Below are 26,059 nucleotides of genomic sequence, written 5' to 3'. Positions count from 1 at the left end.
ACATTCTCTCCTCAGCCTACTCCATACAGTTTTTTTTTTTTTTTTTTTGTGAGGAGATCAGCCCTGAGCTAACATCCGCCAATTCTCCTCTTTTTTTGCTGAGGAAGACGGCCCTGGGCTAACATCTGTGCCTATCTTCCTCCACTTTATATGGGACGCCGCCACAGCATGGCTTACCAAGCAGTGCGTCGGTGCGCGCCCGGGATCCGAACCAGCGAACCCCGGGCCGCCGCAGCGGAGCGCGCGCACTTAACCGCTTGCGCCACCGGGCCGGCCCCTCCATACAGTTTTTTTTTAATTGAGGTATAATTGACATACCACACAGGTTTTATTGCCCATCCCACTAGTCCAATGAAACTTCTGTCAGAGTGACCCTTGAACAACACACACTGATTAGTCATTAGATATAGGTGACCCTTGGAAGGGATTGTGCCCTTGACCTAGGTACCTGTCTTCAGTGGAGGCCATTTCCAAAGAGGCCAACAGCTGGTGGAACAAGTCCTTCATTCCTGAAGGGGACTCTGGGTAGCACATCATGGTACTCACTCAGTATGTTTGTATGTGCACAAAACCCTACATTCCAAAAAGGATAAAAAGAATTAAAAAAAATATGTCAGGGCTAAGGGAAAATTGAATAGCACAGTCAGATGAAGTCAGGATAAAGAGAGATGAAGTTAGGAATGCACGTCAATTTTTGGACTTGGATTGCAGATTTGGATTTGGTCTTCTTAGAGACCAAAGCAAAATGACTAACAGGGCGATTATAAAATTCAGGGTATCCATAAGACAAATATATGACAGAAGCACAGCATCTCTCAACAGGAACATCTGAAACTATCAACACCTAGAGTGGTATTAGTGTACCATGCCAGCTTGGACAGAGGTCACGTCAGGATTCTGTTTTCAATTCCATGCTTGTTCAATATTTTTATTAACCTATTGGATTAGGTCATAGAAAGCATGTTTATGAAACTTGCATATAATACAAATTCAGGTGTGACTGCTAATATATTGGATGACAGAATCAAGATTTATGTTTAATAATCCCTTCCAGAATTTTCTACCTTGCAGACAAACTCACCCAGCCTGAAGTTTACAAAATCTGCTTTTTTTTGAAAGGCTACAGAAAACAAATGACATTGCAATTTAAAAATTTATCATTCATTTAAGCAACTTTATGGGAAAAGGAACTTGGTGAATACAAAATTATTTGCATACTCTAAAATTACTTTCATGCTTTGTAAATGTATACATAAATGTTTTACATAAAAATAACTGGGATACATACTATTTGTAATTACTTTTTCATTTAATATTAATTAACATTATTTCATGTACATTTCTACACATTAATATTTCATTTTCAAAACAAAAAGATATAAAATGAGATAGGGATAAATGCAAAATGTACTTTGGTTAAGAAACAACTGGACAAGTATAGGATGTGAGAGGCCTGATTTAATAGTAGTCCAAGTGAAAATAAAAGGCTTATGGGTTTTAGTTTGCTACAAATTGACTATAACTCAATAGTATAATATGGCTATTATAGTTGCAAATGCATTCTTAGACTGTAAATAAGGGTGATGGAAGTAGATACCATTTCAGTACGTAAAATGTACCATGCCCTGTGCTAAGCATATAATGTCTATTATATTATTTAATCCTTATTTGCCATAAGGTAAATGATATTACCATTATCATAACTACCTTCTGGATGCAGAAAGTTTCAGAGATGTGAACTGGCCAAAGACAGATAGCTAGACATTGGGGAACTGGGTCTGAACTGAGATCTGCCCATCCCATAGAGGGATGGTTTCTCCAGTGCCTGGTTCATGAACAAACAAGGGACTATCCAAAGGAGGGAGATTAATTATGCGGTGGGAGGCTTGTGAAACCGTGCCATATGAAGACTATTTGAATGATATAAAGATGTTTAGCTTGGAGAAGGAAAGACTCAGAAGGCTCATAATAAGTATCTTAAAATACTTGAAGGAAGGGCTGTCATTGGCAAAGAATAATGAGATACTTTGTGTAACTCCAGAGAACAGTGGCTGGAAGTTACCAGGAGGCAGATTTCAATTTGTTGAAAAGATATTTTAACGATTAAGAGTTGTACAAAAAGCAGCATGGTCTGCCTTGAGAATTTTTAGAAGAGTTTAAGTAGAGGATGTCTAAACTCTGGGTGGTTGTATGGGCCTTCCTGTGAAGGGTGAAACGATCAGTCTTAGAGTTCCTTTAAACCCCTGCTCAAGTTCCTCCATCTTCAAGTTTTCTCTGACAATCACAGTCCACAGTGATTGGTCCCTTCTCCAAGCTCCTCCCTCCACCCCCTTTACTCTCATACTTAACTTCCTGTATATGGCTCTTTCTCCAAGACTTTAAATTCCTTTGAAGGTAAAGAACGGATCATTGCACATGGCACACACCCAAATATTTGTTTCGATTTAGTAATATGAAGTTTCTCTTTTGGTTACACATTGTCTTGTTTCCTGCATTAGTCTGGGAAGTAGATTGTAAGTCATCTGAAGTCAGGGATTGTGGTTTATATTTGTTTGTATTGCCCTTCAGCACCCAGTAGGTGCTTGATAAATGTTGCTTGATAAACTGTGTTTCTGGTGGAACGGGAAGTAGACCTTTGGCCCAAGAGATGTGGACAAAAGTAATGAGACCAAAGGTGAAAGAAGCAAAAAGTCAAAGAACACCGTTTTGGATAAAAGTGTGGATTTTTTTACTTACAGTGAGATAATGTTCTGAAAGTTTTCCCATAGGCAACCTGGATATACTAAGATCAGTTAAAATTAATCATCGTAAAATGGAAGCTAGACATAGTAAAGGTGTTAGGCATGAGTTTCAACTAAAAATGATGTAACAATATAAATATTAACAGAAAGCTTGAGTATCAACATAGTCTATAGAAAGAGAGTCTTAGTCATCACCCCACTATTAGTCACAGTGAGAAGAAAAAAATAATTCTGGAATGTAGGGCCCTGCTGACAGATCAAACGTGTTAAGGACATATCCGCAGTCACTCACAATGATGTTTATAAAGCATCTGTAGGTCAGTTTGTATTATCTGGGCGTGTTTGGTGCACATGTGTTTAAAGTTCTTCCTGAGATAATGTAATTCTGCTTTTCCCATTTTTGAGTTGACCGCTCCCTTCCCCTCTCTTTTCCCTCTCCTTTTCTTTTCCTCCTTTCTGCGCTGCCCAATTCTCAAAGCCTGTGTATGCTGCTAATGGGGTCGACAGAGGAACACAGTTTGGGGGTTGTGTTAAGGTATCATTCCACTTCTCTCCTGGTCCTTTCCCCCAACCCTCGCATATTAATATGTGATTTTCACTTGCCAAAGGGACCAAGTTTTCTGCAGCACCCAGCAATTTACATACAAACAAACAAACAAACAAAAAAACAAAATCAGGCCCGTCTCCGCGAGCCCCGCAGTACGACTCTCTTCCATACCTCCTCCTTTTAGGTATTCCTCTAGTCCTCCAGCCCCAACTCAGAACCCAGCCAGTCAGAAAATCCCTACTTCAGGAACGCCGCCCAATCCGGATGTCCTCACCTGCAGAAGGTGAGGAATTGGCTCCTTACGCGACAGTGTTCTGGGCCAATCAGAGGCGGCTCTGGCTTGGAAAGGCGCCAATCCGCCCCAGTGGGGAGTAGTGGGCGGAGTCCCACCTGGCGACGGTGAATCACTCAACCGAGCGGCGGCTGCCTCCACCAATCGGAATGTGCAGGGGCGGGGCGCCGACCAATCGGGCGTGGAGGGAAGGGCCGGGCGAGGCTCAACCTGGCGGCTGGAGTTTAGTCCTCGCGCTGCAGTGGGTGAAGCTGTGTCTGTCCCAGGGCTCTGGCGGCCGCTGTCGTTTCGGGATCCTGATCGTGATGGGGACAAAGGCGAAAGCCGGGAAGAAACAGTTGCTTCTCTTCACATCAGTGATTCTGTGTAAGTTCCCGGAGTTTCGGGAGGAATCGGTGGGTCGGGTCAGAGGTTGGAGGGAGGCACTCCCCACGCTCTTTGCCCACGGGAGGGGAGGAGTTCAGAAACTTGCCAGCCTCCTAGTCCTGTTTTCCACCTCTGGCTCCTTTCTCTTCTTTCCCCTCCCCCTCCCCCTAGTGAGTGGCTGGCTCCCCTCCCCCATATCAGTGAGTTGTGACCTCTCCCCTTACATCCACCCGGAGAGAGCTGCCCCTTCCGCACTTACACCAAAAATAACGGGGAGGGGTTGGTTCCACTTTCCCCCATCCTCACATACTGGTGAGGGCCGATGGGCGCGAGGGCCCTGCCCACGTACGTCTCCCCAGCCATCCCCCTCCACACGCACCTGGGAAGGGCATTCTGCCTCTCCAATACGCCTCCAACGTCTGCGAGCAACCCAAGAGAAGTCATGGGCCTCTCACCCCCTGACTTCCTTGGCCCTGGATGCTCTGCTCCTGGAGGGTCCTCAGAGAAAATCTAGTGGAGGTGGGGTGAGGTGGAAGTCTCTTTCCCTGGCTGCTCCTGAAGGGGTCTCTTTAGCTCCCCCTGATCTTTGGTTTGCCGTGGTTGCTCTGGAAAAGTGTCTGGGTGCAAACTCTGAAGAGGAAATAAGACTGAAATCTGAAATTTCTCAGAGCACAGCATTCAAAGTTTCTTTCTGGAATAACTGCCTTAAGAGTCCTTAATAAATATTGTTGACTGAGTGACTATTCCCAGGAGGAGGAGGACCTGTCTGTTGGTTGGCTGGATCCTTCTCACAGTGAGAACTCTGCCCTACCCCTGGCCGTGTATGAGAGTGTTTGTTTCTTTTGTAAACTCCCTTTTCTGTGGAACAATGAGGCTGGCTTGCTGGGTCATGCCTCTGACTATAGATGTGTTTGTACCGGGCTGAGTGAAAGGTTTATGCCTTGGTCAGTCAACCTGTGTCAGCACCTGTACAGGTGTCCGTCTGCTTCTTGAGTGTCTGTGCGTGTGCTTATGTGGATAGTTGTGTCAGTATGTCTTCTGTAGGAATCGCTGTTTTTTCCTCAGGGTCCATATTTTAGGAAGTGTAAAAGAAATGAACATTTACAATCAATATCGGTGATTATAAGGCATTTCATTTTGCTCAGTTTTGAAGGGTGGAAATAGATTCCCTGCCCTGAAACAGATGGATTGACTAGTCCTTTGTCCCTTATCACAAAGACGTAAACCCTTTGGGTGGAGTGGACCAGAGGCAAGTCTAATCCTCTCTATTGTACAGATAAGGAAACAGGTCCTAAGAGAGGAGATGACTTTTCCAGATTGACAAAAGGTCCCGGGAATGGAACCAAAGTCTCCTGACTCCATTATCCTTTTTCCACTCCTGGATCCAGCATCTTAGGGACCCTATGGCACAGGAACCATGATATCAAACATCAGTTTGGAATACTGTCCACTATCTTACTTACTTTTTTCCATTTTTCTTTCCCACTAGATTCTTTATTCTCCCACTTCTCCCTTTCATTCTACTCCTTCATCCCCCGCCCCCTTGTTTTTGATTTCCTTTCTTTTCCTACCCCCACCCTTACTTCTGCCTGTATCTTAGAACTGCAAGTGACACCCATGGTCATTTTTTGGTTCTGTGTGGCTCAGCACTAAAGACTTTGCCAACCCTTGTACTGTGCTAGTACTTTTCCCCCACAAACCTAGAAGTTTCTGAGTCAGAGACTCTATTTGTGACAGTACTTGTCAGGCTTGTAAGCTTCCTGGAGCTGCATCTTGCTCCCCTTCCCTCTTCTTTTCTTTCCCTCTAATTTTCTATATTGTGATAATCACACAATAATCACATACTGGCACTGATGGCACCATTCTGAGCTTGGGGATGTCCTCTAGTCTGTTCAGGGAATCAAGAAACAGTGGTTCAGAGGGAGCCTAAGATGATGTTTTGTAAGCATGGCAAGACAGTGGGTCCTGGGAAGGGGTGGAGGAACTGATCTTGTCACATTTAAATCAGGATAGAGCTGGGGGGAAGTGATTTGATTAGTATAATGAAGATGGGACTAGGAGCAAGGTCACCCCACTAGGGTTCTAGCTTGGCTTTCTGCTTTCTTTGTGATCTTCGGCAAAGTAGCTCAGTCTTTTCATCTGTAAAAAAGAGTAATAATACTTGTTCTAAACCTGTCCTGAGGACGAACCGGGCTAATAGCCACATTACGTATACATGAAGGGATTATTTATTATTAGGCAGCTGTTATCCCCTTTGAATTTTGTGAGGATGAAAGAATACTGTGTCTGGTAGAGTAGGTCAGAGAAAGAAGAGAGAGACCCTGATAGATCCCAAATGGCAAGAGTCAAAAAGCAGAGGCTTGCTCTTGAGCATCTAGTCTGTCCTCTGCCTTTGGGATATTGAAAGTATATACAGAATGCCCATGTGCTCTCCCTCCTCCCTCCAGGGCTCCTCCTCATTGTGGGCTCTGCCATCAAGGAGGAAGAAGAAAGAGTAAGATATGATCAACAAGTCAAGCAGAGGCCCAGCCGCAGCCTGGGGATGCTAGTGGAAAGGAAGGCCTGAGCCTGCTGAGGCAGGGATCCGAGGTGCAACACTGGGAGAACTGGGCTTGGGAAAAGCAAAACTGGTGACAGAGAGTACCAGTCTCCCTCTCCCTAGAGAGCCTGTACTTAGAAAAGTTTCCAGCTACCTCCCAGGTAGGGAGAGGCATTTCCGCTTAGCAGGGTGCCGTGTGAACAGGATGACTTTTGTGTAAGCCACGGGGGAGAGAGGGGAACCTAGGTTGGAACCCTGGTTTTTGCCCCCCACCCCTTACTCGAGTGTGGTGTCTCAACTGAGGCATTCCAGGAGGGAGGAACTGCTGCCCTGTGCCTGGGTCAGTCTGTGAGGCCTGGTGTTTCCTACTGATGTTTCAGACTCCAGCCCTTCTAGCTTTGCTGTTCAGGGTTAGACACACCGCAGAACTGTAGATGGGTGAGTCACTCCTCCCCTCCTCTCCCAACTGAATTTACTCCCAGGAAAGAATTGTTCCCTCGAAGCCAGACTAGAAACTAGTGACTGGCAACAGCCGGAACTAGGAAATGCATGGTGGTGGAATTCCAGAACCTTAGTCTTTTCCTAGCTCCGGAACACTTTCACTTCGGGCTGTTTCTCTTCAGTTTCTTTGTGATCTGCGCTTGTCTGGGGTCTCCAGCCTCATTTTGATTTGGAGTACAGCTGCTGTAGTTAAAAAAAAAGGTTTATTTATTTAGAATAGGTTAACACATTGATGTGGTTCAAGAATCAAGATGATATTAAAGGAGTGGGGGGATCTCACTCCCACCTTGTTCCTGTTCCCACCATACCTCCCCATCCCTTTTCTTATACAAAAAGAGACACACTATATACATTCTGCTGCATCCTGCATCTTGTTTATTTCACTTCCTATACCCTGGAGATCTTTCCATATTGGTGTTACAGGTGTCGTGGCTTTGGCCGTTAGGATCCGCCTCCCCTCAACACCTCCTCACAAGTCATTTGGCTCACGCCTGTTCTATGGACACAGAAATGGCTGACACCTCTGCTTAAAGATAGATTTAAAAGCTACACACATTTTATGTGATAGATCAGGAAATAATGGAGCTTGTTTTTCACATCTGTTAGCGTTGAGGACCTTGGGGATCTCTACACTCAGACCTGTTTCCTTTTCAGAGGTTCAGGAAAGACCTGGATAACCACTTGCCAAATGTAATTGTGGAAGAGGATTCAGTGTTGTGAGGGGGTTGTGGAAAGCGGTGTGAGTGGACGCATACTGGGGGTTTCCAGGCACTGAAAACTCAGAGTTCATCTGCCTGGGACTCCCTGATAAGCAGGGTTTCTGTCTAAAGTCCAGCTTGTGTCATTTATTTCACAATGTAGAGGCAGGACAGGAGGAAGCGGCTGGTTGGCAGGAAGTTTGATGCCAGGCCCCTGGAGTGAGCCCTGGGCAGGCAGGCGCAACCCTCCCTTGTAATGGGGAGATGGTGGGGGGAGGGGTGGAGCTGAGCAGGTAGAACTGGAAATTCTGCTGTGAGAAGGCAGGAGGGAGTGATGGAGCGAAAACTCCTGTCCTACATTGCCGGGACCACTTTCTCCCATCCGCAGAGGGCCATGCCACCTGACCGACGTCACAGAAAGTGCAGCCAAGGGTGGTGTTTAGGTTTAGCCCAGCCTGTTGTTGGGCTCGCAAAGCCTTCCTCTTGCCCACACATTCCTTCTCTGTCCCACCCCAACCTCCAGGAGTGAGTTCAGTCTCTACAGGGTGAGTGGTGGGGAGGAAAGGGCAAACCAGGGATGGAAGCCCTAGGTCCAGGGTCTAATTGTATTGCAATGTCAAATTCATTTGTTAATCCAATAAACATTGGTGTTTACCATGTCCTGAGCACTGTGCTAGAGATAAGGGATAAAAAAATGAGTAACACCGCTATCAGGAAGCTCCGAGGGAACCGGAGGTGTTGGTAACAATTAGCCTACATTCAGTGAGCTGTGAGTGCACTGTAGGTGGTGGCTTTTGGAGGCTCTGGCTCATCCTGCCTGTCCAGCAGCTCTAGCTCCCGTAGAGCTGGAGGGTCCTATGAAGCTCATGTGCCTAAAGGGGAAGTTTGGTTGAATTCTTAGAGAAAACCAGAGATGCTGGCCGGCTGGCTGGCTGGCTTCCCTCTTCTTCTTTCCTTTTTTAGAAAAACGAATTCAGGGCCGGCCCCGTGGCTTAGCGGTTAAGTGCGTGCGTTCCGATGCAGGCTGCCCGGGTTCGGATCCCGGGCGCGCACAGACGCACTGCTTCTCTGGCCATGCTGAGGCCGCGTCCCACATACAGCAACTAGAAGGATGTGCAGCTATGACATACAACTATCGCCTGGGGCTTTAGGGGAAAAATAAATAAATAAATAAAATTTAAAAAAAAAAAGAAAAGAAAAATGAATTCAAACAAACTCATGGCACGAAAGGAAGTTAAGGAAAATTCTAACTGATGCACCGCTTGTCAAGCCATGCTGTGGCGGCATCCCACATAAAGTAGAGGAAGAGGGGCACAGATGTTAGCTCAGGGCTGATCTTCTTCACAAAAAAAAAAAAAGGAAAATTCTAATAATTAACAGAACATATAGAGAAAACAAAGTTTTCTTAATAAAGCAGTCGAAGGAAGTAGCTTTTCTGTTGTGGGTTTGACTTGCATGTATAAGGAGTGATTGGTGGCGGTTCTGTTAAGTGTCTGGATGCCTCCACCCTCTGTGACCCCTTCCCATTGTAGCATTGCTTCCATGTGGCTCATGGAGCACCTTCTCTAGGCAAAGCCCAGCGCTAGGAGCTGGGAGGATACGAACATAACTTGGTCTCTCTTCCCAAGGAGCTACAGATATATTGACTGAGTAGAATACAGAGCAGAGTGTGCCAGGGCCTGTCATCGAAGTACAAAATGTTTTGGGGGCATAGAAGGGAAGACAGTTGCTATTTAAAAAGATACATTTTTTATTAAGAAATGATACATGCTCGATGTAGAAAAATGGGAAAACAGGAATATAGAGAAGATAAAATCACACATAATCCTGTTATATAGAGATAAACACATTGCTGGTGTTTCATTCTAGTCTTTCCTCTATGAATAAATGTGTGAGATGTATGTGTGTGTGTGTATTTTTTTTTTTTTAAGCAAAATATGCTCTAAACAAAATCCATTCTATAATATTCTACTGTATGGCTATACCATAATTTACCTAACTGTTCACTTTTTTTTGGGCATTTAGGTTGTTTTCTTTTTCTTTGCTGTACTAAATAATATTAAATTGTCCTTGTACATCAATCTTTAAGCTTACCTTTGATTGTTTTCCTAGGCTACATTTCTAGAAGTTGGGGAGAGATTAGTTTTGATTAGAGAAGGCATAATGGATCAAGGGACATTTGATCAGGGCCTTGAAGGATGGGTGGGAATTACTTGCTTGTCCAATGAAGATGCTGTGTAGCATAATAGTTTTGGAGCCTCAGAATTGGGCAGACTTGGGTTAAGATTCCCACCTTGCTGCATGTAGCTGTGTGATTTGGGGCAACTGTTTTAAGCCTCAGTGTTCTCATCTGTAAAATGGGATAATAACAATAGTACTTGTTTCATAGGGTTTTGGGGAGAATTTAATGAGAATATGTGTATAAGATGCTAACCTTAATGTGAGGGCTTAATATGTCCCTTCTGCCGTGACTCCGTTGGTCAAGGCAGTCACAAGACCTTACCTTGCCCTCATTCAAAAAGAGGGAACTTAGACTCTACTTCAGTCACAATGTAAGAAAAGCATGTGGATGAGAGAAGTATATAGATAAGTGTGTCCATTTGGGAAACTACAATTTGCCACAGTTGTTTTATTATTCAGATACATAGTAGATTTTCAGGAATTATATCCTCGGTCTTATAGATTTATACACCACTAACTCTCTTCTGAAGTGTATGAAAATGTGTGGGGATTGATTTAGGTATTAATGCCTGAATCAGCACCTCCTCTTCTCTACCTCACTCACCTCCTCATCCGATTCCTACCCCCTGTGCCGTTCCACCTGCCTCCTTTCCTCTTCCCCATCCACTACAGTGTCCCCACGTTACCCCTGCTCTCGTTTCCTCCTGCCCCTTTCCTCTCCTCGAAATTTATCAGACTCACATATGCTCTCCAGGGTCTTGATGGTGTAGTAATCTCATATTTCGTATTTTTTACTCATCTGTTACCTCATTTCACCTTTAAAGTTTTTCTTTTTTTTTTTGGTGAGGAAGATCAGCCCTGAGCTAACATGCATGCCAATCCTCCTCTTTTTTTTTTTGCTGAGGAAGACTTGCTCTGAGCTAACAACCGTGCCAATCTTCCTCCACTTTATGTGGGACACCGCCACGGCATGGCCTGACAAGTGGTGCGTTGGTGCATCTGTGCGCACCCGGGATCCGAACCCGGGCCGCCAGCAGTGGAGTGCGAGCACTTAACCGCTATGCCACTGGGCCGGCCCCTCACCTTTAAAGTTTTGTTTAATCATCTGTGCTTCCTGGTGTGTCACTATTTGGGTATTTCCTGTTATTCTTTATCATCTTGCGTTTTTGTGTGTGTGTGTGTGACTTTGTTTTGCCTCTCCTTTCTGGCTTAGTTTTATTTTTCTTTCCTTGTGATCTGTCTGGATTTTTTTTGCCTTTTTTATTCCCCTTTCGCACTCCCTTTTCTCTATTTTTTAAAAAAATTTTTTGTTTATTGCAGTAACATTGGTTTATAACATTGTATAAATTTCAGGTGTACATCATTATACTTCTATTTCTGCATAGATTACATCATGTTCACCACCCAAATACTAATTACAACCCATCACCACACACATGTGCCGAATTATCCCTTTCGCCTTCCTCCCTCCCCCCTTCCCCTCTGGTAACCACCAATCCAATCTCTGTCTCTATGTGTTTGTTTATTGTTGTTATTATCTACTACTTAATGAAGGAAATCATACAGTATTTGACCTTCTCCCTCTGACTTATTTCACTTTGCATAATGCCCTCAATGTCCATCCATGTTGTCACAAATGGCTGAATTTCATCGTTTCTTATGGCTGAGTAGTATTCCATTGTGTATATACACCACATCTTCTTTATCCATTCGTCCCTTGATGGGCACTTAGGTTGCTTCCAAGTCTTGGCTATTGTGAATAACGCTGCAATGAACACAGGGGTGCGTGTATCTTTATGCATTGATGTTTTCAAGTTCTTTGGATAAATACCCAGCAGTGGAATAGCTGGATCATATGGTAGTTCTATCCTTGATTTTTTGAGGAATCTCCATACTGTTTTCCATAGTGGCTGCACCAGTTTGCACTCCCACCAGCAGTGTATGAGAGTTCCCTTCTCTCCACATCCTCTCCAACACATGTTGTTTCCTGTCTTGTTAATTATAGCCATTCTGACGGGCGTGAGGTGATATCTCGTAGTTTTAATTTGCATTTCCCTGATAGTTAATGATTTTGAACATCTTTTCATGTGTCTGTTGGCCATTTGTATATCTTCTTTGGAGAAATGTATGTTCAGGTCTTTTGCCCATTTTTTAATTGGGTTGTTAGTTGTTTTGTTGTTGAGATCCTTTTCTCTAAATTAAAACACTTAACACATACTTGCATATTACAGAAATGCAGAACAGAGAGAAGAAAAACTCCCTGTGGTCTCATCTCTCAGATACTATGTACTATCAAGTGTTTGGAGTCTATTCTTAGAGATCTTTTTATACATATACTCAGGTTATTTTATTTGTTTTCATTACTTATTTTATTTTTGGTGAGAAAAATTAGCCCTGAGCTAACATTCATTGCCAATCCTCCTCTTTTTCTTGAGGAAGATTGGCCCTGGGCTAACATCCGTGCCCATCTTCCTCTACTGTATATGTGGGACGCCGCCACAGCATGGCTTGATAAGTGGTGTGTAGGTCTGCGCCCGGGATCTGAACCTGTGAACCCCAGGCCGCCGAAGCGGAAAGTGTGAACTTAACCACTGAGCCACTGGGCCAACCCTCAGGTTATTTTTATAGTTTATAAAACTAGAATCACATTCTCCATATTGTTTATGCATTTTGGGCATTTTTTTATGCCTGTACAAGCTGATCTACCTTGACCTTTGAGGTGGCAATATGCATTTTTTACATAGCTGTGTGATGTGCTAGAGCCAGATTACCTGGGTTAGAATCCTAGCTCTGCCATCTACTAGCTTTGTGACCTTGAGCAAATTACTTAATTTATGTGCCCCAATTAACTCATGTGTAAGATGGGAGCAACAATAATATTTATCTCATAGCATTATTGCAAGGATTAAATGAATTAAACCTGTCAAGGGCTCAGAACAACTACTATGCACATAGTAGGTATTCAGGAAATGTTAACTGCTATTATTATTTTATTCATGCTATTATGTTTTTCATTTGATCATGCTCAGTAATATGTGTCTAGAATTCAGATATGATTAATTAAAAGTATAGGACACACCTTGTAAAGGTCTTCAAGAGTTCTGTTGATTCCTTCATTGTACCTAAATGTCATCATGCTCACTTAAGTCAAGGCTGCAGTCGCTGGGGATTCGACCAGGATGCCCACTGCTGATGCCCAGCTTAGACCTTTGTGTTAGTCTGTGTGGGCTGCCATAACAAAATCCCACAGACTGGGGGTCTTAAATAACAATAATTTATTTTCTCACAGTTCTGGAGGCTGGAAGTCCAAAATCACGGTGTTGGTTTGGTTAGTTTCCTCTGCAGCCTCTCTTCTTGGCTTGCAGATGCCCACCTGCCCTCTTGCTGCCTTTTCACATGGTTGTCCCCTCTGGGGTGAGCAGCCCTGCTGTCTCTTTGTATGAGGACACCAGTCAGGATTGGATTAAGGCACGTCCTAAGGGCCTCATTTTAACTTAATCGTCTCTTTAAAGACCCTGTCTCCAAATAGAGTCACATTTTGATGTACTGGGGATTAGGGCTTCAACATATGAATTTTGAAGGAACACAATTCAGTCTATAACAACCATAAACCATTTTGAGGATTTTGTTCTCCAAAAAGAGCAATGCTGTGGCCAGGGGTCTCCTCCTCAGCTGACTTGGGCCTCCTTGCAGTTTCTTGGTTGCTTTTGTGGTCATGAAGACAATGGTGATCTTTTAAATGGATTCATGTCTTTCTCCCACTTTCTGCTGCTATTTTAGACCTTGCATTAGAAGACTTCCTGGCAGTTCTTCCACTCTTGGCTCCACACGCTTCCCCTGGATGCAGGAAACCAGCCTCTGTCATTGTGCGTGCAGATACATACAGACATACTGCAGCCCAGATGCAGAGCAGTCCCTTTGCAAAACAGCAGGTAGAAATTGCCCATGTGCAGAGAACTTTAATTCTATTTCAATACTATGAAGCAAATTCAAAAAACACTTAATTTTTAAGTTATGAAGCTAAGTTTTAAAGCTAAGATTAGGGGCCGGCCTGGTGGTGTAGTGTTAAGTAAACGCGCTCCACTTCAGCAGCCCAGGGTTTGCAGGTTCGGATCCTGGGTGCGCACCGACGCACCACTTGTCAAGCCATGCTGTGGCAGCGTCCCGTAGAAAGTAGAGGAAGATGGGCACGGATGTTAGCCCCAGGGCCAATCTTCCTCAGCAAAAAAAAATGAGGAGGATTGGCATCAGATGTTAGCTCAGGGCTGATCTTCCTCACAAAAATAAATAAATAATAAAGCTAAGATGAATAGAGCACTGGTTTTTTCCTAAGAAATGAACAGTTAAAAAAAAATACCTTTGCTAGTATTAAAATTTTTAAAAGGTTGGGCTTTAAATCAAGTTTGTTTTTCCTTCATTTAGGCATGCCCCCATCTACCAGTTTGAAAAGTATGTCTTATTTTGTAGATAAAACTTAACACGTAGTTGTTTTGGTGTATGGTCTGCTATGACCTAATTTGTGAAGGCTCTATGTTATTCACTGTCAACTGGTACCAGGCATTATGCTAAGTGCTGAGTACTTAGAATAATAAATAACACATGGTCCCTGCTCCCTGAGGGTTTACTGTCTGGTAGGGGAGACATACACGTGCACAGATGATGTCATTATAACAGATGATGTCATTGTAACGTGGGAAGTGCTTTGATGGTGTTTTGCTGTAGGGGTAGTGGAAGCCTAGGAAAGATGCCTTAACCTGGCTCTGGTGAGGCCTGGGGGTGGGGTAGGTCATTTCCCAGAAAATAGTGTGGATGAATAGCTGCAGGCCAGATGAAGAAAGAAGGGAAAGGGTGTTTCCTGGAGCAGGAATAGCCTGCCCAGAGGCAGACGTTGTGAAACCGCCTGTCTTTGCAGGGAATTGTGAGTAGTTTCATACTGTTAGAGGGTGATTGCAAGAGTAGAGAGGGTAATGAAGATGGTAAGCTTATCACGAAGGCAGGTAGTGCTGGAGCTTTTTTGCCTTGCTGAAGAATTTAGATTTTACCTTTTTTTTTCGGTGAGCAAGATTGTCCCTGAGCTAACAGCTGCGCCAATCTTCCTCTGTTTTGTATGTGGGATGCCGCCACAGTACGGCTTGATGAGCGGTGTGTAGGTCCGTGCCCGGGATCTGAACCCGCGAACCCTGGGCTGCTAAAACAGAGCACGTGAACTTAACCACTATGCCACCTAGCCGACCCCTGGATTTTATCTTATAGGCAATGAGGAATCATTGAAAGCTTGAAGCAAGTGTCAGATTTGCGTTTTTAGGAAGGCCGTATAGTACAGTGCAGCACAGCCTCTGGAACTGCCTTGATTTGAATCTGCACCACCCCTTAACTGCTCTGGGCCTCAGTTTCCCCATCTAGGAAATAGAGGTGATAATGACAGTATGACCCACCTCCTAAGGTTGTTGTAGGGATTGAATGATGGTCCATGTAATGTGCTTATAGCAGTGCCTGGCATATAGTAAGTGCTCAATAAATGTTGGCTCTTCCTCCAGCAGGAGGATAGAGGATGGATTTGGGTGGGTAAAGATTAAACAAGGCAGGGAGACTAACTGCAATTCTTCAGATGATGATAGTACTAAATAGTGGCAGTGGGTATGGAGAGGAGGGGCCAAAGCTGAGGGAGATTTGGGAGATGACATGGTATTTGATTAGAGTGAAGGAGAGGCGGTGATGGCTTGAAGGCTTCTGGTTTGAGTGACCGAGTAAATGGTGATACCAGCTAGCTGGAGAGAGAAGCAGCGAGAGAGAGGCTGTGGGAGATCACGAGCAGGGTGAGATGGCAGGAGGCAGGTGTGTGACGTCCACGTGGAGATGGCAGGAAGCACAGCGATAGGCAACAGGCTTCTGCAGCTCAGGTGAGAAGCAGTGGCTGGAGCTGGCTGTACATGGGGGTAGATGAATTTTGGGCTGTGTTTAAGATTTCCTAGAGAGAATATGGGGAGAAGAAAAGGCCCAGGATGGAATGCTGGGGATCACTAATATTAAGGGATGGACAGAGGAAGCAAAGTTCGAAAAGGAGAATAAGATAAAACTCTGAGGTAGGAGGAGGACCAGAAGGACTGTACAGGGAAACCAAGGGAGCAGAGTGACTTCTGAGGAGGGGAGGGATCAGCAGGGTCAAACGTCTTACAGAGGCCACAGAAGGTAACTGGAAAGGCACATGCTGGCTATCCTTAATCCTAAGACTACTGGAATGTTTTGGAAATTGGAATATGACTTATAGCCTATGTATCCATATAATATAATTTTCCCCCAAGAAGCTATTATTAAATCGATGTTATGTCTTATAATCAGGGCATCTTAGAATTGAGGGATACGATGATTGGTGACTTAGTAAAAGCAATTTTAATTCCAAGGTGAGAGCCACAGCCATCCTGCAGTAGGTTGAGGGGTGAATGGGTGTGTTGGGCTGGAAACAGTGTGTGTAGACTACTTCTTGGAGAAGTTTGGAGAGGAAGGGAGGAGAGGATTCCAGCTAGAGAGGTGAGCAAGACTAAGGAAAGGTTTTCTGTTCAGAAAAGGACCAAAAATCTATTGATGCCTTTGACTGTGTGGGTTTTTTTTTTTTTGTTGTTATGAACTTAGAATAAATTAAAATTTGCAACGGAAAGGATGAAATTTCCTTCTGTTTTGGTTTGCCAATGTGCGTTAGTAGGACGTTTGTATGTGGGTACAGTATGCCAAGTTTAGGTCCAAGGTTAAGTGCAAAGGGGGGCGATGATGAGGCAAGGAAAATAGGAAATTGATGAGGAGAAGGGGAGGGAAAACTGGGGGTGTCCTGGTGTAGATGGTAGATGGGGTGTGGTGAGGGTAAACCCTCAGCTCTGCTGGTCTCTCCGTGAAGGTTCTAGAAATGAGTTAGCCTTTCTAAGGCAGTTATGATGATAGAGAGAGATGGTTTGGTGGGCTGGAGTGTAAGCATTTTTCAGGCAATATTTATACTCATTTACATGTCTTACTGAAGAAAATTTTGAAGTCGGAAAAAGAAGTGTGTGTAGAAGGGCCTAGGGGCAGATGAGGAAGATAATAAGATATAATACTTATTTGGTACTTTCTGATCAGACACGATTGTAAGCACGTTATTTGTATTAGCTTGTCTAACTCGCAACAACAGCCCTTTGATGTAGAAACTATTATCCTGGTTTTACAAATGGGCAAACTGAGGTTCAAAGGGACTAAGTGGCTTGCCTGGGTTGCACAGCCTAGTAAGTAACAGAGCTGGGGTCTGAATGCAGGCTGTCTGGTTCCAGAGGCTTGTTCAGGAATGAGAAGGGGAATGTGGACCAGGGTGGCTGAAGTGTCCTGTGGTGACTAGGGAGGGCTTGGTGGTCAGGCTGGCCTTGGCTCATGGTGTGATATGTGGCCCCAGTAGAGTTTTGAGTATTGGCAGTCAGACCACAGGCAGACATCAGCAGTCCTGCATTAGAGGGAGGTGAGAAGGTATTGAGGTGAAGGGCTCTGTATTTGAAACAGAAGAGAAGCCTGGACTAGATAATGGCAGTCAGGATTAATGAGGAGAAGGGGAAGATGCCTGTAGCCCAATATGTTTGTGTATATATGGGGGTGGAATTCCTGAATGTGTTGTAGATCTGGTGATCTGAGAGGGCTCAAGAAAGAACTTGAGCTAAAGTCAGAAGTAATGCAGAAATAATCACCAAATTCATATACTGTGATTTTTTTTTTTTTGGTTGCCCTTTATTTCAAAGACTAGTTTTTAGTTTAATTAGAAGCTGTTCTTTATTTGGGTGGTGTCGTAGGTTGGGTTCTTGGGAAGCTGACTCTGAGGTGTCAATTATTGTACCAAGACATTTATTAGGGAGTGCTCTTGGGATCCACACCTAATGGAAAGGAGGGGAAGGATGCAGCATCGGGCAGAGGGAGAAGCTGAGTTGCACTGTAGTCCCAACAAGGCCTCAGCCTGCTCCAGAAGGAGCTTTGGAGCAGGAATAGCCCTTCAGTGTTGTCCGGAGTTGGGGTGATGGAGCTGGGGCTTTGTACTCCCTCCTCCTCTTGTTGATCAGGCATACAATGCTGGTTGCCCCTGCCCCTGGGCTAGGCGGTTGGTTTTCTGGCTCTCCTCAAAGAGGGCTGATAGCTGAAGGCCTTCCTCTGGCAGCACTCCCAGCAGCTGGGACAACGCGTCCTTCATTCCTGAAGAGAGATCTGTTTCGAGCATCACAGTTCGCATCATAGGTAGCAAACTATAAAATTTGAGAATCTTAAAAGAACAAAATTCCCATCATCAAAGCAGAGCAAGCTGACTTGGGCAAAAAGCAAAGCATTTCATTAGCAGGATTCCTGATGAGAGCTGAGTAAGGGACTTCCGTGTCCTCAGTTTTTAATTTACTAAAGGCTATTTAATTTAATTTCTGCATCTGTTATTATTTTTGATTACACATTTGATGTTAAAGTATAATGCCAAATATACCGATACAGGTAATATTATTAGAAATAATTTATAGATAAAATGGACCTGACTTCTAAAAGAATGACATTTTATTACATACTTTGCCTCCATTAAAATGACGGCTTTTCTGAGAAACTGTGTGGTTTATAAAAGTATGGTGTAATAAGGAAAAAAAGGGGAGTCTAGGAGTAACCTGTGTGCTCATCGCAGCTCTGCCATGTTCTACCTATGAAAACGTAGGCCAGCCACTTAACCTTTTCGACACTTAATTTTCTCATGTGTCAAATGGGGGAGAGAATACTTATCTGGATTAATTCACAGTGGTGTTGTGTCAAGTCAAAATAAATGTATATAAAAGTACTCTCTAGGGCTGGCTCCGTGGCTTAGCGGTTGAGTGCGCGCGCTCTGATGCTGGCGGCCCGGGTTCGGATCCCGGGCGCACCCCAAGGCACCACTTCTCCGTCCAACGCGAGGCCGAGTCCCACGTACAGCAACTAGAAGGATGTGAACCTATGACATACAACTATCTACTGGGGCTTTGGGGGGAAAAAAATGAATAAATAAAATCTTTAAATAAAAAAAAAAAAAAAAGTACTCTCTAGACATTAATGCCAAAACAAAAAAACAAAGTACCTAAAGGACTTTAGAGAACATCTAGTTCAAACCTTTCCTGTTTCAGATGAGGAAAGGGAGCCTTTGAGGTCAAGAGACCATATTCAGTTAAGTGAGTAATTAAATAAAGGAAAAATGTACTTGCATGTATCTAAGGAAGACTGGACTCTGACTTAAAGCTATAAATAAAGCATACTTCATGAGTTTGAGCTTTGAAAACATGCATGAAAGTAATTGTGTGAGTGCGAGATTGTAAGAGTATCATGCTATTCCAGAATCCTCTGTCACTGGTGCTTACTTTGGAATGTTTGAGCCCCTCTTGTGAACCTTGCTGCCTCCCTCCCACCATGTTATTTAATTAGCCTTGTCTCTGCTCTCCTCCTCTCTCCACCCCGACCACACACCACCTTTTCTTTTCCTTCTCCATTGGGCAGGAGGAGATTCTAATGAGATGATCTGAGCCCATTTCTGATCCTGACTCCATCTCAGAACCAGCTCTGTGATCTTAGGCACGTTTCTTTACTTCTCGTCATCTCATGTAAAATTGGGATAATAATACTTGCCCTGCTGACCTGTCATGCTTGTTTCAAGGATCAAATGATATAATGTGTGTGAAAACACTTTAAAAAGCACAAAATGCCCTACAAATGTCGAGTGTTATTATTGTCCTCATTATTGCTCCTCCTTTCCCTTCCCTCCTTTGCCTCCAGCTTTGCTAGCTTCCTGCCGGGATTGTCTGACAAGTGGCTGCAATTATTTGTTGAGAAGCTTTCTCTGAACCATGAAAGGTCATTTGGGAAGCTGCTGTTGGACCAGCAGGAATCTAATTAGATTATTGGGAGTTATAGAGGGAAAAAACATGGAAGAAATTGTACTTGAAGGACGTATTTTATTTCCATTGATAAAAGAAGCATTGGCTTGTAATTGTAGCAAAAAGCATTTAAAGAAAGTATTTAGGGGGCCGGCCTGGTGGCCCAAGCGGTTAAGTGCGCACTCCGCTGCGGTGGCCCGGGGTTCGCTGGTTCGGATCCTGGGCGCACACTGACACACCGCTTGTCGAGCCATGCTGTGGCTGCGTCCCATATAAAGTGGAGGAAGATGGGCATGGATGTGAGCCCAAGGCCAGTCTTCCTCAGCAAAAAGAGGAGGATTGGCAGATGTTAGCACAGGGCTGATCTTCCTCAGGAAAAAAAAAAAAACAGAAAGTATTTAGGATATTGGTGAGAGGGTGTGAGACCCGGGAGGGGCTTGAATCTCTTGAATCCCCTCACCTTGGGATCTCAGCATGGAGAAGCCGCTGGAGAGTCCCAGCCTTAGATGCCCCTTAGATGTCAGCTGGGAGCGCCCTTCCCTCTCCAGGGCGTTTCTCTGTCTGCTCCTGATGGGCCCACCTCTCTCCTTCTCCTCAGGCTCCCTGGCATTGGGCAGGGGCGCAGTGTACACTTCTGAACCTGAAGTCAAAATTGCTGAGAATAAGTGTGAGTTGGGAGGGGCTGTGGAGGGTGGCAGGGGTGGGTGAACAGGTGCAGACCCCTGGGTACCTGGAGAACATCCAGCCCTGACTGTGGTTCGGGGCCATTTCCCCATCTTCTCCATTTGCCGCTGCTCCTTCCTCCTGCTCATGTGGATCCTGTCTGCAGCCGCCAAGTTGCCCTGCTCCTACTCGGGCTTCTCTTCTCCCCGTGTGGAGTGGAAGTTTGCCCAAGGTGACACCACCAGCCTTGTTTGCTATAACAACAAGATCACAGGTGAGTGGCTCCGCCTCCTTCCTGATTGCCTGGGTTGTGGAGGGATTGCCTGGATTCCAGGGCAGAGGCACACCCTGGGGCTCAAGTCCCCGTGGGCTTCCTATTGCCCTTCCTGGGGGAAGAAGAGGGCCCCTCGTGCCTTGAGTGCCACCGTCACCAGCTTCTCTTAGCTTTCCAGCTCACTCTGCCCCCGTCTCCTCTCTCCTGGTAGGTTCCTATGAGGACCGAGTTACTTTCTCACCTAGCGGCATCAGCTTCCAATCTGTGACCCGGAAAGACACGGGGACATATACTTGTATGGTCTCTGATGAGGGCGGCAACACCTACGGGGAGGTCAGCATCCAGCTCACTGTGCTTGGTACGTGCCACGTGTCTTCTGTGTGGGCTTAGAATCCATTGCTTCCCTAAACCCTTAGCAGGCTCTGCTAAGCTTTGCAGCTCATTAATGGTAAGAATGCTCGCAGGTGGGGGGATTCAGAGTCACGGTGTTGCCAGAGAGGGGATGAGCCCCTGGTTAGGGGGAAACTAAGGGCTTGGTAAGGGAGGGAGGCTGGAGCTGATGGATGGGGGTGTCATCCTAGTTGGCTGCTTAGCCTCCAGGCAGCCCTCCCTGCCCTTGTGATCAGCCCTTTCTCTCCCTTCCCAGTGCCTCCATCCAAGCCTACAGTCAGCATCCCCTCCTCTGCCACCATCGGGAACCGGGCAGTGCTGACCTGCTCAGAGACTGATGGTTCTCCACCCTCTGAATACACCTGGTACAGGGATGGGGTACAGATGCCTACGGAGCCCAAGAACAACCGTGCCTTCATCAACTCTTCCTATACCCTGAATCAGAAGACAGGGGAGCTGGTATGGATGGAGTGGGAGTGAAAGGTGGTGGGGCATGGTTATAGAACCCCTGAAGGTGGGGAGGAAGAACAAGCAACAAGGTGAACTTGGCATTAGAGTCAGGAGATGTAAAAGATACGTAGTTGGCTTCTTTAAGCAGGAAGCCAGTTTGTCTTCTGCCCTCCAGGTCTTTGACCCCGTGTCGGCCTCTGATACTGGAGAATATTCTTGTCAGGCGCAGAATGGGTATGGGACACCCATGAGGTCAGATGCTGTGCGCATGGACGCTGGTGAGCCAGGGTGTGGCGGGGGCTTGAGCTTGGACGTAGGGTGGGGGTAGGATCTGCTTTTCATCCTGGCTTTGGCGGTGTTGTCAGTACCGTGAGTGAGCATCCAGGTGCCTGCCCTCTCATTTGTGTCTCGTAGTGGAGTTGAATGTGGGGGGCATCGTGGCAGCTGTCCTCGTAACACTCATTCTCCTCGGATTCTTGATTTTCGGCATCTGGTTCGCCTATAGCCGAGGCTACTTTAACAGTAAGTATTTGCCCTTAAAGACTCTCCTTTGTATCGTCCCCATTTCAGGGCACATTTCTTGGGTGCTGAGTACTGACCCTGATGCTGAGCCCACGTGTGTGGGGTTTATTTGCCAGGGAGCACCAGCTACCCACATCTCAGTGCTGCATGTAGTGCCCCCATCTCCCTGCACCATGCTGTCTTCTATCTGTTGACACTCATGGTCCCATTTCTTCTCTTTCAGGAGCAAAGAAAGGGTGAGTGAGGTGTTGTCCTGGGGCTCTCTGAAGTTGAGAACATGGATGCATGTGGTTTGAAGCTGAGATGGGCCCAGGGGTAGGGGTTGGAGGTGAAGGCAACCAGCATGGTAGGGAAGACATCTGGATTTCTACCCCTATTCACTGTGACTCTGTGCCTGTCCTGTGTCCCTCCACCCATGCCTCCCTACTGAGAACTCTGTGCTTCTATAAAGTTCTCAATTCTGGCCTCTAAAGTTGGCAAGCAGAGGTTAAGGAGAGGTTAGGAGACTGAGCGTCTCCGTCTTCTGGCTTGTCTACAGGACCTCGAGTTCAAGTAAGAAGGTGATTTACAGCCAGCCCACTGCTCGAAGTGAAGTGAGTCTGCCTATCCTGGGATGGGGAGGGCCTTCCTCATGGAGGGAGGGGTTTCTAGCCTGTGTTTGTGTTTGGGGGATTATCAGCTAAAGAAGACTCTGGAGAGCTGACTTGGACATTTTATTTCCCAGGGGGAATTCAGACAGACTTCGTCATTCCTGGTGTGACCTGGTCCACCTCATCTCCTGTCCTCTGTGCTTGCCTTGCTCAGGTGCTACCAGACTCTGGCCCCTGATGTCTGTAGTTTCACAGGATGCCTTATTTGTCTTCTAGCCCCACAGGGGCCCCCACTTTTATCTTAGTTAGGATGTGTTTTTTAATAATGTCAGCTACGTGCCCCTTCCTTCTTCATCTCTCCCTTCCTTTCCCACCACTGCGGAGTGTCCTGGGACTTGTTTAAAGCTTTCATTCCCCATCCCTACGTGGGATCAGGCAGGACTCCTGAGTGATGTCTGTGGACTTCCAGCTAGACAGCAAGAATGACAAGCAGTCCCTCCCCTCCTACGTGTAGTGGCCCTCCAGTAGGGATCTTGAGCCCTGTTCCTTGGCTCTTTCCTCCCATACTGTGGACTGGTACCAGCTGTTCTGGAGACCACAGCAGCTGAAATGGTTGTTTGGTGACAACGTCAAGTCTCTTCCGCCTCTGCAGCCCACTTTCTTCTGTCTTCCCATGGGAAGTGCCACTGGGATCCTCCTGCACCGTTTTCCCATCCTTCTCCTGAACAGAAGCAGACTGACACCTACTGTGTCTGTAGGAAAATGGGGGCTTTTGTTGTGGAGAGCACAGTGAGCCTTCAGGGGACATGGAGCAGAATAGTTTTAAAACCGCTGATCTAAAGAAAAGAAAGCTGGAGCTGGTAGCTCAAGCCATCACCCTTCCCTTGGCTGGAACAACCAGATGGAGCCTTAGAAGATGTGTCTGCAAGGCTGTGGGGATGTGTGTGGCAGTCTTAGCTCTTTGCTGAGTGTGTGTGTGTGTGTGTGTGTGTGTGTGTGTGTGTGTGTGGTCTTAGCTCTATGCTGAAACCTAATGTGTGCTGGAGGGCTTCTTAGCTCTTTGGTGAGATTGTGTGTGTGTGTGTGTTTCTATGTAGCTGGATGTTGCTGGAAATAAAAACATGATTTGTCAAAGCTTCTTGTTGTGGGGGGTGGAGGGAATAGGTTCCTTGGCTCCTTCTTTGTGCGAACATAAAAATGCCTAAAGCCTGCTTCCCCGCAACCTGGGCTGCCCCCCGGCTCCCTGTCTCACCCCTTCCTGGTTCCTGTCTCATGGTGGAGCTTCTGAACATTGGACTCTCATTCCAGAGCCCTCTTGTGGCAGGCCTTCCTCTGCAGGAGGAGGGCACCCTGGGCAAAGCTGTGCTCTGGAATTCTACTTGGTCTGTTCCACCATGTCAGAGAGAAATTGCCCACCCTCCCACCTCTGCCAACCAGATGCATTAAAAGACTTCTCTAAAGCTAAGGGAAATCTGCTCCCGAGCCTGAAGGAAGGAGGAGTTCTTGAATGTTTTGGAGAACTCCTTTATAGTGGTGTAAAGTAGTAGCTACTACTTTATTTAGTGGGGTGGGTGTTTAAGGAGAATATAATTTGAGACCAGGTCATGAAGTGATCTGCATTTGAGACCAGGAGTCAGCAGGGTAGGCCTGCCTGTCATAGCTCTCCTCTTCCCATTTGGACCCTTCTTTGCCCTTAAATTCCTGTTTCCTCATCTACCACAGTCCCCCAGTCTATTTATTAACTAGCAAGAGGGCAAATAAGGAGTCTTCTAGGGTTGATTTTGCTTATTTCTTTCTGTGGAGGATACTAAATGCCATGTTGCTATATTGTGTTCCCTTATCTGGAAATTCCTCACAGAACTGAGTTTTCTTTTCTATCAAGGATCCAAAAAGAAAAACAAAAAACAAATCAAACCATCAGTTAAGGGTCATGCACCAATAAAAAATAAATTTTCCAGATGGAAATAAAATCTAATTAGACAATAAAAGTAGAGATGAAATGGTTCAGTAAGAATGAGATTTTGAAAGTATGTTTCAGTTCTGTATCATGGTTGGGAGACAGGGTAGGAGGGATATGGAGAAAAGGCCACAGAGGAGCAGAGGTGATTCATTGCTCCTGTAGGTCTGAGGTGAATGGTTCCTCCCTCCTGAGGTCACTCAAGATAACTATGAGTCAGTCCTTACCAGCCTTGGAATTTACCTCTCCAGTTTATACAGCCCCTGTGAGTTGGAAAACACCTTGTCTGCTTTCATTTTAGAATGTCAAAACTAATTTTTGTAATAAATGTTTATTTTTCACATTGAGTTTGTTTACATCCTGAAGTTCTACATTAAAAGAATTGGGACTCCCAGAGTGACTTGGATGTTCAAAATCTTGCTGATAGTCTTATTGATTAAGAGATTAGGGATATCCTTCCACAAAGTCTGATAGTTACATTTTAATTTAACTTGGCCTGTGCTTGAATGAGAATGCCTCCGATGAACATTTCCCACGTTAAACGGAGACTGGGGGGTAGGGAATGGGGCAAGTCCATGGAGGTTGGTGATCAGGGATGAAATGAGTGTTAAGGGTGTGTTAGTGCCTGTCTTTAGGGATCAAGGCCAGGGCAAGGGAAGTGGAGGGAAATGGGGTTGGTCCATTTCTCAACGAGGGGACAGTATGTTCTATGGGACACAGAGATAGCTTAGTAAGGGGGATAAATGGAGGAAAAGTACAACTTACATTAAAAAACTATCTCTCTTTAATTCTGTAGATCCTTCAATTTATTATCCCTTTTCTGGTACTAGCTATAAAAATCTAATATGAAACGGAACTTTTTCCTTTTCTTGGATAACTTGTTGAATGATTGCTGTCATCCATTAACTTATTTACTAGATATTATTACTATTCTATTTCACAGATGGAGAAAAGAGGCACATAAATGCTAAGGGACTTGCCCAAGTTCACACAACCCACAGAAGTGGTAAATTGGATTCAAGACAGCTGGGGATGGGAGGTTGGGTAGCCTGTCATGCTCATGGTGACCCTGGAAGGGAAAGAATCAGGAGCAGGAGCTGAAAACAGAAGTTAACTCTCTGTAGAGGTGGATATGTGGGTGTTAGGAGAGAGGATATTGAAAGTAATAATGTCCACCTGGAGTTTCCTCTGCACTGTGACTATCACTTGAGTCTGCCAACCCAACAGGATCTACAGGACAGAGTGAGACAACTTATGAAGTTCTTGATAAATGGAGGGCCTGTGAGTGCCACCTGCTGGAATGAAAGACATACCTCACTGCATTTTTTTGCCAGTGACCCAAATGAAAAACAAGGCATGCATACCATATTTGTGGATGGAAAGGAGTTAGATGGAACAGCAACTTCATCAGCTTGCAGAATGAGAATTCAAAAAGGCAGGGATGATAAACTCCATCTTACAAAGTGAAATTCA

The 26,059-nt window shown here is 45.3% G+C and overlaps 1 protein-coding gene across 2 annotated transcripts; it reads left to right on the top strand.

The window, feature by feature from the left end:
• The first annotated feature begins 3,714 nt into the window (after positions 1–3,714).
• F11R (F11 receptor) lies at positions 3,715–24,933 on the top strand. 2 transcript variants are annotated; one of them, XM_058539603.1, is made up of 10 exons: positions 3,715–3,946; positions 20,339–20,407; positions 20,570–20,677; positions 20,889–21,035; positions 21,324–21,526; positions 21,693–21,795; positions 21,932–22,074; positions 22,193–22,275; positions 22,578–22,632; positions 22,764–24,933. In XM_058539603.1, the coding sequence occupies exons 1-10, from the start codon at positions 3,730–3,732 to the stop codon at positions 22,797–22,799; spliced, it is 1,164 nt and encodes a 387-aa protein (XP_058395586.1). In that variant the 5' UTR covers positions 3,715–3,729; the 3' UTR covers positions 22,800–24,933. The 2 variants fall into 2 exon arrangements, 1 of the variants encoding a protein (XP_058395586.1); XR_009219825.1 differs by having other exon boundaries at positions 21,932–22,039; positions 22,263–22,632.
• Positions 24,934–26,059: the final 1,126 nt, after the last annotated feature.

The sequence above is a fragment of the Diceros bicornis genome, chromosome 4 (genome assembly GCF_020826845.1).
Source record: "Diceros bicornis minor isolate mBicDic1 chromosome 4, mDicBic1.mat.cur, whole genome shotgun sequence".
NCBI lineage: Eukaryota > Metazoa > Chordata > Mammalia > Perissodactyla > Rhinocerotidae > Diceros > Diceros bicornis.
The sequence above is the reverse complement of the archived record's forward strand: the minus strand, read 5'-3'. Positions and strand labels throughout refer to the sequence as shown.

What these genes read in the sequence shown, in the direction of transcription:
- F11R (XM_058539603.1), top strand. Translation starts at nt 3,730, where the DNA reads ATGTGCAGGGGCGGGGCGCCGACCAATCGGGCGTGGAGGGAAGGGCCG. An exon ending in CAAAATTGCTGAGAATAAGT is followed by an intron (nt 20,408 to 20,569) that starts GTGAGTTGGGAG and finishes TCCTGTCTGCAG; the next exon opens with CCGCCAAGTTGCCCTGCTCC. An exon ending in TAAAGACTCTCCTTTGTATC is followed by an intron (nt 22,075 to 22,192) that starts GTCCCCATTTCA and finishes TGCTGCATGTAG; the next exon opens with TGCCCCCATCTCCCTGCACC.